At 41.4% G+C, this 12359-nt stretch overlaps 1 protein-coding gene across 1 annotated transcript; it reads right to left on the minus strand.

The window, feature by feature from the left end:
- Positions 1–8199: 8199 nt before the first annotated feature.
- On the minus strand, positions 8200–9125 carry LOC147420316 (uncharacterized). Its single transcript, XM_086504918.1, has 2 exons — positions 9012–9125; positions 8200–8712 (listed from the first exon to the last, which is right to left on the minus strand). Exons 1-2 carry the CDS (start codon positions 9123–9125, stop codon positions 8200–8202), a joined length of 627 nt encoding a protein of 208 aa, XP_086361044.1.
- Positions 9126–12359: the final 3234 nt, after the last annotated feature.

Raw genomic sequence — 12359 nt, forward strand, 5'->3', positions numbered from 1 at the left:
GCGTCTGGGCCCCGAAGCGAGGAGTGTCGAGTGGGGTTGCTCCTGGCGGAGTAGGTAGAGGTGTGTAGCTGCTAGGAACAGTCAGCCGCGCAAAACCTGGCGTAGATGGCGATGATGTGGCTGGTGTGGGGGCGGGCAAAGAAGGGGAGCGTAAAGAGCCTCTTCGAACACGAGGCGGTGTGGAGGCATCGGCGGCGGAATCCCCACGACAACCGCCACCGCCAACACTAGAGCACCGGTGTCTAGACGAGTGTGAAGATTGTCTCATCGACACCGAAGCTTTGGAGCGCGCCGAATGCTCCGAAAGAGAGGGAGATGCGGATGGATTAGGAACGCGCGATGATGCGCCAGAGCAATGACGCTCCACGTACCACTGTCTCTGCTGCGGTGACAAAGAATAAATAAACTCCTCATCATCCATACCTACATTAAACACACGAATATTTAAACTTAATATTGAATGAATAGAGTAGACAATGACACAAAGACCATTAAATACAATGACGTAATGGCGCATATAAATACAATGACGCAATGAATTGAGTGATAGAAGAGGCAAGTCGAAAACTCAGAATTTTCAATCAAAAGATGTGAGCGCGAGTAGAAAAGAGCGTTATACGCCATGGAAGGTACTTAGAGAGCCAGAGCTTTTACAACACGGAGAAAAATTGTTCAAATACAATATTTGTGGCTTTAAGAGATCTCTCTCTCATCCTCGCATAACTCAGCATAACTTCCTATATCTATATAGAGCTCTCCGTTTAAACACATATCCTCTGTTTCATTTTGTAGATCCTCTGCATACACCCCATATAGAGTAGTAGCATCTTGATGCTTGTCTGGCACCACCGCAGCGGCTTCTGATTGAGCATCTTCTCTGATCTCCTCCATTGATGCCGTTGTGATTGGCACATGGTAGCCTTCATACGTCCTTGCACTACGAGAGGCTACCTCTATGACGTACCACCAGTTTGATGTAGACTTTGTAGGATGAAATATTACCTGCCAGAGCCACATAACTTACATGAGAGCTTTCAAGCACATAACTTGTAAAAGGGGGATGTTAACTATTTACATACTTACTTGTTCACAATGCTCGGGTAGTACGAAAGTGTCTCTTAGGTCAGTCCATTTCTTAGTAGAATCCACCTCAAGAAAACCAGACTCTCCTCTACGCACAATAGCGTTGCGACCCTCCATGATTATCTTGAACCATTGCACGTCGAACAAGTCGACAGAAAATCCTGTGTAATCGATCCTCAAAATCTCTTGTAGCGTGCCGAAGTAAGTGAGTTCCGCCACCACAGGATCTGCATCAGAGGAACGTCGTCGACTAGACTGTTCAAATTTTGCCATGATTCCACAATCTTGAGTAAAACGCTTTTTGTCGATCCGTTCCACCCTAAAATGTCGACCTTTACACCATGCTGCTGTGTATGACTTATACTACAACGAACAAAGATTATGAGTGCCCATTCAAACGTTTAGAAATAAAGTCACTATCTAGTCGTACATTGCAAACTTACCTTGGTCGCGCAACCCCGAGAGTACTCCCACTCTGTCTTAGTCACTTCGTCACCGCATTGTTGTGCGCTTTTCAATTGGTTGTGCAACCATCTTAACCTCATGAAGGTTGGTAGGCTCTCCAGAACCATCGCATAGTGCATCGGTGGTCGTCTTCCCCGTCTCCACTCGATTCGTGCCCTTTGTCGCTCTTGCTTTGCATCCTCATATTGTGAAATCCACTTTTGCATCACTGGATTGTGAAGCATGCAAAATCGGTTGATTTTAGCCTCTAGATCTTTCGTCATGTTCTTCTCAACACCGAGATTGCACATGACAATCCCAGATATGCGCTCATCATCTATGGTTTGCCATAGCCTGTCCCGGGCTTTATCAAATCCGTCTAGCCACTCTCCAATGTACACTAGGGACTCTGATACCAACCAACCTTCTGCCATGCTACCCTCCGGACGTGCCTTTTGACGCACATATCCCTTAAGCGTTTTCATGAAACGTTCTAAGAAGAACATCCATCTGGAATGAACTGTGCCAGCTATTTCCACCTCATCAACTATGTGAACAAGAAGATGCACCTGAATGATTAGCATGGTAGTAGGAAAATGTTTCTCAAACATGCACACAAGCTCCACAGCATTTAGTTTGGCGAATGGTATGGAGTCTACGTTGATCTCCTTTTGTGAGATCCATTGCACCAGCTTTGCAAGTTTGTAGATTGTGTTACGGACGTCGAGAGACAAACATCCCTCAATGGCAACCGGTAAAATAAACTGTAAAGTATGTGCAACAATGATATTAAAGTCCACATTTTATGCAATGATATTAAAGTCCACTATGAACGTACCTGACACATTTTATGCCAATCGTGTGACATTTTATGAACGTTCGGAGCGAGTGCATTACGCCAGTGGGGGTCCGCAAAGATCGAATGGTCTCTTTTACTTTGCGTTCTTGGGCTCCTGTGAAAATCCATGGTGCTTTAGGGAGTTTTATTGATCCATCAGACACTGTTTGCGGCCAATATTGCTCCATACGATCCACATTTCTAAGGTCAACTCTGGTTCCCAAAGTATCTTTCTTGCCGGTCAGATGGTCCCATAGTAGATTACCCACATTCTTGAATATGTGCATTGGATCGAGCAAGTGATTGATCATGAGTCGGGGCCAGTATGGTAACTCGTACCATAGAGATAGTCTCTTCATCCCTAGAGGCAATCCGTCATCGCACATCTCCTTCTGCTCTAACCATGCTTGTGCAGACATCCTTGGTGGCTCTCTTCCCAAAAAGCCGTCGCGTAACACATGATTCTCTGGAAGATACGCTTGATGACCTTCGTAGATTTGCTTCTTCAGTGAGGGCGCCCTACGTGCATTCAGTCTAGGTCTACATGTGACACATGCTCTGTATCCGCTTATTTGAAGCCCTGCATGTATACATATGATAATAGATCAACTATGGGAAAAAACAAGATTTACACTGTCTGAGTGAGGAGTGTCAATAGATCACCTGAGCATTCTGTTAGCCCGGGATAGTCATGCATGGTCCACATTAGAATGCCTCTGATCAAAGCATTCCGTCGTCCTGTGTGTCGGCTCATATCCACCACCTCTATGCCAATCCACAATTGTTGTAGCTCTTCCAATAGTGGACGAAGATACACATCCATATTCTTCACTTTATATCGCCCTGGCACAATCAAGCTTAGCCATAGGTGCCCCTTCTTCGTAGTCAACCACGGGGGAATGTTGTAGTTGACGATGACAACGGGCCATACACTGTAAGATGTTGATCTTTGACCAAATGGATTTACGCCATCCATAGCCAGGCCTAAGTGCAAATTTCGAGCTTCCCTGGCAAAATCCGACCATGTTCCATCTATATGTTTCCAGACTGCGCAATCTGCAGGAATTCGTAGCACACCATCCGAAGATTTATTCTCCTCATGCCATGATGCTAGGGCGGCCATGGACTTACATTCGAAGAAATGCTTGATGCGAGGAAGTAGAGGAAAATGCCGCAAAACCTTTTGTGGAATTTTTGTCCCGTGGAGATCTACTCGATATCTTTCGGAATCACATTTCGGACACTTCTCCATGTCTATGTATTCCCCTCTGAAAAGAATGCAGTCATTAGGACAAGCGTGGATAGAATTGTAATCCATCCCCAAGTTTCACAAAATCTTTCTTGCTTCATCTCGGGAATCTGGCATCACATTGTCAGCTGGTAGTATGTGCTCTTTAAGCAATCTACACAACATAAAAATACGATACAGTCGTGTAAAAATCTATCAGATCATTATACATTTAGAGTTTTATTAAAGTAAACTAATTGTAATAGATCACCTGAAAAGCATTGTGACGCTAGTGTCACTCCATCCAAACTTTGCCTGCTTGTTAAGAAGAACCAGGAGTGCTTTCAATCTAGACATACGTGCTCCATTATACAATGGCGTATCGGCTTCACTTTTCATATCATCATAGATAAGCCTTTCTGAATCCATGATCGTCTCGATCATTTCATCAATCTCGGGCTCAAACATTGCCTCGTTGGGAATGTGCTCTGCATGATCATCCCCCGAGCTGTCAGAGGCTACATCTTGTGGCCTCACATATGCTGCTTGACCAAAGCGCCTGCGAACACGTCTATTGGGTTGCAAGATTGCTGCTTGTTGGCCAGCATCAGAGTCCGACGAGTTATAATTGGCAACAACTCGATCTATAATAGATGGATCGAACTTGCCAAATTCGTGAACGTGCTGCAAAGAAACCTGTCTTGTCCATCGCACAGCATGCTTGCATTGATTACAAGGACATAAGACCCTCATTGAGAGATAGGTGTTTCAGTTGGACGGTCCCACATCCTCGTCACTACTCATAATGAGGATAAAAATCTTATAACCTGGACAAAAAATTTAATATTCTATTGGCATTCTTCGTCTTATCTGTCTCTCTCTCTCTCTCTCTAGAGGTGCACGGAGATCAGAACCACCGGGTTATAATCTCATCTTTATTGGTCAATACCTATATTTGTGGGTACAAGAAATCTACAGACCCACGTCTACATGATACTGCATGTAGTGGACAAAACCCCTTTGCCTCTTCTCTAGCTGTAGGACTTCACAGCATCTTAACATCTTTTCACAGTAGATCTTTTCACTGTTCGTCTAACTCTAAACCCTAAACCGTAAGTAATTCTTGCGTGGACTCGATCTAACGTAAATAAGCGTAAATCTAAATAAACGTAAATCTAACTAAAAATAAACCTAAATCTAATTTAACGTAAGTCTACATCTAACCTAATCTTTAACGTCTTTTGGGATAGTTTCCTACGACGTTAAAACTCTCTTCTTCTTGTGTGTGTGTGTGTGTGTGTGTGTGTGGGTAAACCTAAATAAACCTAAGGCTAATCTAATATAACATAAATCTAAATCTAACGTAAATTATGTTATATTAAAAACAAAGAACTAAACTAGCAGGGATTATAAGAACCTTAAAACTGATTTAACACATAATTTTTCACATAACTCGGCAAGAGTTGGCATTCTCATCACTAAAGATGTGAGAGTTAACTTCCGGCGGTGACGCTGCCTCATCTCCATCCACATCTGGCAACAGCAATTGGCCCTTTGTATCGTTCTTCCTCTTGTTACTAACTTTGAAGTTGCTGTTGAATGACTATAGGTTGTCTAGATGGTCATTGTCGGGGATGTAGTGACTCTTGCCGCCCTGAAGATCCACCTTCTTCCCTATCTTCTGAAGACATTTCACCAATACTTTTGGATTGACGGAGCCCACCATGAGTGAAGGCAGCAATACCCTATATTCCATTGAGGGCTTTCTTCACCCGCTTCATGCAGGCATCGCAGTCTATGGAGACCTAAATCTAATCTAATATAATGTAAATCTAAATCTAGTGTAAATAAACGTAAATCTAACTAAAAATAAACCTAAAACTAATCTAATTTAACTTAAATAAACCTAAATCTAATTTAACGTAAATCTACATCTAACCTAATCTTTAATGTCTTTTATGATAGTTTCCTACGACGTTATAACTCTCTTCTTCTTGTGTGTGTGCGCGTGTGTGGATGTGTGTGCCAATAAAAAGAGATAAATGGTATAACCTTTCTATCACCCATGCCAAGTATGATAGATTGGTTATGCCATTTCCCTTTTGAATAATAGGTCTTGAGTTCAACTCCTCGTCGGCTAGATCTTTAGGTCTTTTAATTTTAATTAGTTTCCTACGACGTTAAATTAGTTTCTCTCTCTTTCTCTCTCAATGTGTGTGCGTTTTTTTGTTTATGCATGTTTTCTCTCTCTTTTCCTCTCTCAATGTGTGCGTTTTTTGTTTATGCATGTTCTCTCTCTCTTTTCCTCTCTCAATGTGTGCGTTTTTTGTTTATGCATGCTCTCTCTCTCTTTTCCTCTCTCAATGTGTGTGTACATTCTTTGTTTATGTATGTGTGTGCGTTTTTGTGTGTGTGCATTCTTTGTTTATGTGTGTGTGCGTTTTTGTTTATATTTGTACTCTTTCTCTCTCTCTCTCTCTCTCTCTCTCTCTCTCTCTCTCTCTCTCTCTCAAAAACACTATGTGTATGTGTGTGTGCATTTTTGTTTATGTTTGTACTCTTTGTATCTCTCTCTCTCTCTCTCTCTCTCTCTCTCTCTCTCTCTCAAAAACACTATGTGTGTGTGTGTGTGTGTGTGTGAGAGAGAGAGAGAGAGGGAGAGAGAAAGAGGGGAAGGGAACATGAGAGTGAGGAGAGGGAAGGAGCATACTTGGCTCTCCTTCCTCTCCTCGTGTGTGTGTGTGTGTGTGTGTGTGTGTGTGTATGTGTGTGTGTGTGGAGAAGAAAGAGAGAGAGAGAGAGAGAGAGAGAGAGGGAGAGCGTTACCTGCTCCTTGGTTGAGGGCGCTGAAAAACTCAGATCTGAGATCTGAGTTTTTGGGCGCTCTCTGTTATTTTTTTTAGCCCAGCCGGCGTCGCTATGAGCGTCGCAAATTTACTTGTAAATTTGCGACGCTCATAGCGACGCCGGGAAATATTTTTTTTGAGCGTCGCTGTGTTAGCGTCGCTAATATGAATAGCCTCTTGTAGTGCCATACCATACATGCTTGAGTTATCATATTGTGGTGACATCTCAAAAGCAATATATCCATCATAATGTAATAGAGGTGTATCCGAAAAAGCGCCTTTAGTCTTTGGCCCAATAAAATAGTGCCACCATTGATTGCTAAGGTCTTGTGCTCTCACATATGAAATCCTTTTTCTCATCAACCAAAGCTTGGTTGTTCTTGAAATTCTACCTTGCATTGAATGGGAAACAAATGTGCAACAAAAAGTATTGCATGTTAGAACCTTATAGAAGTGCAAAGATTTTATGGGTTGACATGATGGACCTTTTTTTGAGGCTAATGGAAATCTTCCTTTTTACTCTGACATGTAGGCCAAGTTCTTTTTCTTGTGGCCTGGTGATAGCAGTCGACGTCGAGGGAGCCTAGACGAGTAGCCAACTTCTGTTAACTCTTTCCGGGCTTGCAAGGTATAACTTTAATGTACTTGTAAGATATGCGGGCGTACACACACACACACAAACACACACACACACACACAGAGAACTATACCTATGGAATCGATCATAGACATTGTCTACTTGCCTAGGCCTCTACTTGTCTGCTCTCTCACTATCTCCCTCTTCTCTCATTAATCTTCTTCCTCTTCTTCTTCTGTCTAATATGGTATTATGACAACAATAACCTACAATGATCAATACTAGACATTGTCTACTTGCCTAGGTCTCTACTTGTCTGCTCTCTCACTATCTCCCTCTTCTCTCATTAATCTTCTTCCTCTTATTCTTCTGTCTAATATGGTATTATGACAACAATGATCCTGTCATACCTGCAAGGAGCAATCCCACCATGCCTTTTGCGAATAATATTCCCTTGCTTATAGCACAATGAGACTCATCATTGCTCCTCCTTGCTGCCCTGCAAACGAGACTACCAAGCCTCTTATGGATCCTCTACTAATATGGCGAGGTATCCCAATTTTGCCTTGCTACCATACAACAACTCCGAGATCTCATATGTATGAGCCATACGTCCTCCCAACACTAAAGCTCGTTTAAGGCTTTTTAAAATTGAAGTCCTTGATGAAGGCCACGTCACAACTAGATCATGAAGCTGATCTCAATGTACACTCTCTAATTGGTCAAACATTTATAGGACACGTTCTTTTGGTTGCGCTGTAACTGTAGTAGTAGTTGCATGTGATTAACTTATCAATAGCAAAAAATATGCTGCATGCATGAGACACTTCTTAAGAAGCTACACACAATTAGCTTGTCAATGGCGATGATTATTTTGCAACTACATGAGATTAACATGTCAATATGATGAACATGTCAATGGCGATGATTCTTTTGCTGCATCTAGTTGTACGTACTTCTTTGGCAAAAAAGCAATCGCATGTGATTAACATGGCTGGCTTAAAAGCATGAATTAATATAGTGCTTGACATTGGACAATGCTTTGGTTGGCATGCATGTAAACTGAGTTATAGAGAGCTTCCGATCAGAAGGTAGCTCTATGACGTGAAGGCCCCTCAAAACGCTTGAGCTCTATCGACTGCAATACATAATATCTCCTTGAAACCTTAAATTTCTGAGTATCTTAAGCTACGGTACATTCTGAGTATCCTTGGTCCGTGGGGTGCATAAGTCCTGGCTTGTCAGGCGAAGCCGTTTCATCTCCTGCGTGACATACTTGGGTAGCCCCTGATCTGGTCGTAGGTTCTTGATGAGGAGGCAAATCTTTACAGCACGGATGAACGAGAACCACATGGCTAGTGGGCCAAGTGACGCTCACAGAAGCATGCTTTGTGCAGATGCGAGCCTTGGCCTCCCCGAAACAAGTGACAAGATGAGATTCCTCTACCGGCGCTAGGCTGTATATCAGTTCTGCCCTCAGGTTGCCCTCAGTTTGCAGCTGATATGATATAGAATTAGCTTGTGAGGCAGAATTATCCCGGCTTGTGCAGCAGCCACCATCAACTTGCGCTTGCACCAATAGCTCCAAGTATTCCCCTTTCACGATTATCTTCTCAGAGACTCTTTTTCTCTTTGTCGAGTGGTCGTGTGGCGATTGCTCATGCGAATGAAGCTCCACAAGCTCGCCAAGTTTTGGCTCCAATTATGCCGCGATGATAATCGTGTTTGCTCTTTAAAGCTCAGCAACTTGAAACCTCTCGCAACCAGTCCGCGCCGGTGCGGAACTGGTTCGAGCAGGTTCAACACCAATGCAAATGTTGTTTAATTAAAGAACTACCTATAAAGCGCATAAGCTTTTGAAACCTCTCGAAACCGGTCAGCGCCGACGTGGCCTGGTTTCAGCACGTTCCACATGATTTTCTATCTACATAGTCAACTCAACAAATTTGGTTAGTTTTTAGATTTCCCTCACATATACCTTGCCCCCACATATACCTTGCCCCCCTCTATCTTGTGTGGCCTCATTTGCACCCTCGACATCTCAACACGTGCATCCAGAATTTCCTCCACCTCTCCAATATCTTGTAATTCTATGTCTAACAATCTCATCGTGAATTCTCTCTACGATAGATGGAGAGAGGTAGAAAGAGAAAAATGAAGCTTGAGAGAGAGAGAGAGAGCGAGAGAGATTCTTAAGAGAGAGAGCGATGTGGGCATCTAGGTGGATTCTAGCCTTCAAAGATTTTTCTTCAATCATATAGACATACTCTCACAATATACAAAGTAGTTTTTTGGTTCCTTTTTTGATAAATTTGGATCTAGAAATCTATACAAAGCTAGATAATCACCACATTATGGCTTTGGTGAAACTCGTCTAAACCTATCCGCACGGGCAGTGACCGGTTCCAAGATGGGGCGGGCGCCACAGTTAAGTGACAACGGATTTGGGCGGTGCAGCGACGAAGCCGGGTACTGTTGTGGCAATTTTTCTTTTGTTTCGTTATAAAATTTCCTTCTTGGTTAAATTGGGTCACATTTATATGAAAAAAAAAAGCCCCTTAGCATGTTGGAGAAGCCAGACAGAACTTTAACACTCCTACATGTTGGAGTAGATTCAAAAAGCCCTCTTGTGGCTTTGATTCAAAACAATCCAAACTTTCTTGACCACTCCCTGCTAGCTAGTAAAGTTGATGATTATGCAATTGCAGGGAGAGCATTTGTAATAAATGGCCCATAGTTCCCTATACCTACCTTTGTTGTTCTACCTTTCATTCATACATTCCAATAGACTGAATCTAGGCATGACAATGTGTAAACACATTGGTCTTTCATATGTGCAAGTCTATAGATACTTTGTCAAGTATAACTATTTATTTCACAAACATCTTGAATGTTCTTGCACACTTACAAATCTTGAATATTCTTGCACATCTTGAATGTTCTTGCACACTTACAAATATTGAATAGTGCCTATGCATAGGAAATGCAAGAGTAGATGAGTGCATCTACAGACACCTTCTCCACACTATTGTTGTAAACTACCTAGTGGTGTTTGGCCTTAGAGAATATGGCATATCCTCTAGTCAATGCAATCAAAGAGATGACATCATTAGTATAAAGCTCTCATCAAGAGCTATATATGCTCTCTAAATTAAATGACTTTGGGCATATTTGTTTTTTTTTTTTTAAATAGGCAATGGATGGCAAGTGAACACTAGTAGTTCTTAGAATGTGGGGATGTAGGATATAGCCAGCAAAGGGAGCGTCAATAAGCTCTTTGTTGAAAAATTCAAGAAGAAACAAGGCCAACCTTCTGTCTACATGATATTAGATGAGAAATTTGATAGATAATAAATTCTTCTCAAAATATTTTTCCCTTTTACGGCGTTGCAGAGTAATTTTACACAATCTACTTCTACTCAGATTTAAAGAAAACATTTATTACCAAGATCCCTAAATTGAGCTACATGATGTGTGGCCAATATAGACATGGACAGTTGTGTCTTTGCTATTTTTAGTGAATGCTACTTGAGGGTATTTTAGAAGATGACAATATCTTTCACAACAATTGGGATACCTCGCCATAGTAGAGGATCCACAAGAGGCTTTTGAAAATGGTATGTAATTTCTCCATACGGTCTCTTTTCCCTTTTCACTTTTGAAAATGTCTCTAATTCACAAATAATTTTATTGAGATATTCCCTCATTTTTTTCATCGCTCGAAAAAACTCGCTCGCCATCTTGTAAGACTCAATAAAAACATAGTTAAAATTGAAATTTTTATTAATATCAATGATTTATATTTATGTGTTTTAGCTTGAAATGCATGGGTTCAGTTAAAATAAGTTGAAAAAGTAGTGGAGATCCAAAAATAATTTATGAGTCGTGACCTAAAAGTTGCATTTTCAGCCAAATAAAGACGTTTTTTGTAATTTTGTCTACCTTGCCTTGTAGACCAGACTTGTTCCCGGTTGTTTTGAGTACCTAGAAGCTTATAATCTGTGTTCGTATCACAAAGTTATGACAGAAACAAATTGTCAGCAGCAGCAGCAGCAGGGCAACTTACAAGAAGCAGCAGGTTAGCTTACAAACAAATATACACAGGTAATATCTCTTTTGTTTCATCGAATCAAGAAGTAATTATACTCTTTTATGATGGTACAAAATGATGTTTTGAATTCGATTATCATGTTGATTTGGTTGCAGGAGTATGTTCTTTTGGCTATTTTGTAGACGATGGAGAAATCAATGTGTGAAACAAGATATGTGCAAGGTGTCATAGTATTGTGATTGTCATCGTGTTGTGATTCTGATTATGATGGTTATTGCCATCATGAGATTAAGAGTGTGATTGTGATTGTGATTGAGATTGAGAGTGAGAGTGTGATTGAGATTGAGATTGTGCACAAGATTAAGATTGAGAGTGAGAGTGTGATTGAGATAGCTCGGGGGTGGTCAGGAGGTTATGAAACGAGCTATGCTCCTCTTGCAACTATTATGCATACAGACTCTTTATTTCATCTATTTACTCTGCATACTCTATAGATTTCTTGTTCATCAATGTATTCCACCCTCCCGTGTTGCGTCACATAGCATTTGGTCCCGCATTAAAAACATAAAGAGTGAGGTAGATATTTTTATTTTCACATTATGCACATGCCACCACGGCAAGGCCTCCACCACCTCTAAAACCTGCACATCCTCCAGCATGTGCCACACATATATTTTTGCAGCATGTTCTATCTTCATTTAAGTCCACATACATGTCAATCTCATCATTGCTTTCAACGAAATCTAACGCATCATCCTCTCGTTCTTCATCCACATCCATACCATTTTCATCAGAACCATCATTGGGACTTTCTTGTGAATCAAGGGGATAACTTGATTCTTTTCCATGCGATGGGAATCTTCAATTTTGCCCCATCTAGTTCATGCAAGGTATAAGTTGCATTCCCATGTACATGATGTACCACATAAGTACCAAATCATCTCTTTAGAAGCTTTCTTATTGTTGAATATTGGTGTCAAGGCTGTTGTCATACACCAATACCTAATCACCTTCCTCAATAGCTTTAGGTTTGAGCCTATGCCTCTTATCAAATTTGTCTCAATATCTTGATGCTTTCTTTCTAATTGTATGCACAAAGCAAGAAGTTCTTCCCAACTCATTCCATCTTCCCAAGGCAGTACATTCCATGTGGAAATTACATCCTCGATTGGCATTATAGGTTTTCGACCATATATCAACTCAACAGGCATTTAGCTAGTAACTCAGCTATGAGTTGTATGTCAGCCCATAAAGCATAAGGCAATAACCTAGGCCACTCTCCCATTTTATCT

This window comes from Adiantum capillus-veneris, chromosome 28 (genome assembly GCF_014529385.1).
Source record: "Adiantum capillus-veneris isolate H3 chromosome 28, ASM1452938v2, whole genome shotgun sequence".
Taxonomy (NCBI): domain Eukaryota; kingdom Viridiplantae; phylum Streptophyta; class Polypodiopsida; order Polypodiales; family Pteridaceae; genus Adiantum; species Adiantum capillus-veneris.

Bases quoted from the DNA above. Each gene is read 5' to 3' on its own strand.
- LOC147420316 (XM_086504918.1), bottom strand. From the start codon at position 9,125: ATGAGATTGTTAGACATAGAATTACAAGATATTGGAGAGGTGGAGGAA. The intron at 8,713-9,011 runs GTATATGTGGGG...GCATAATTGGAG, and splicing joins ACAAGATAGAGGGGGGCAAG to CCAAAACTTGGCGAGCTTGT.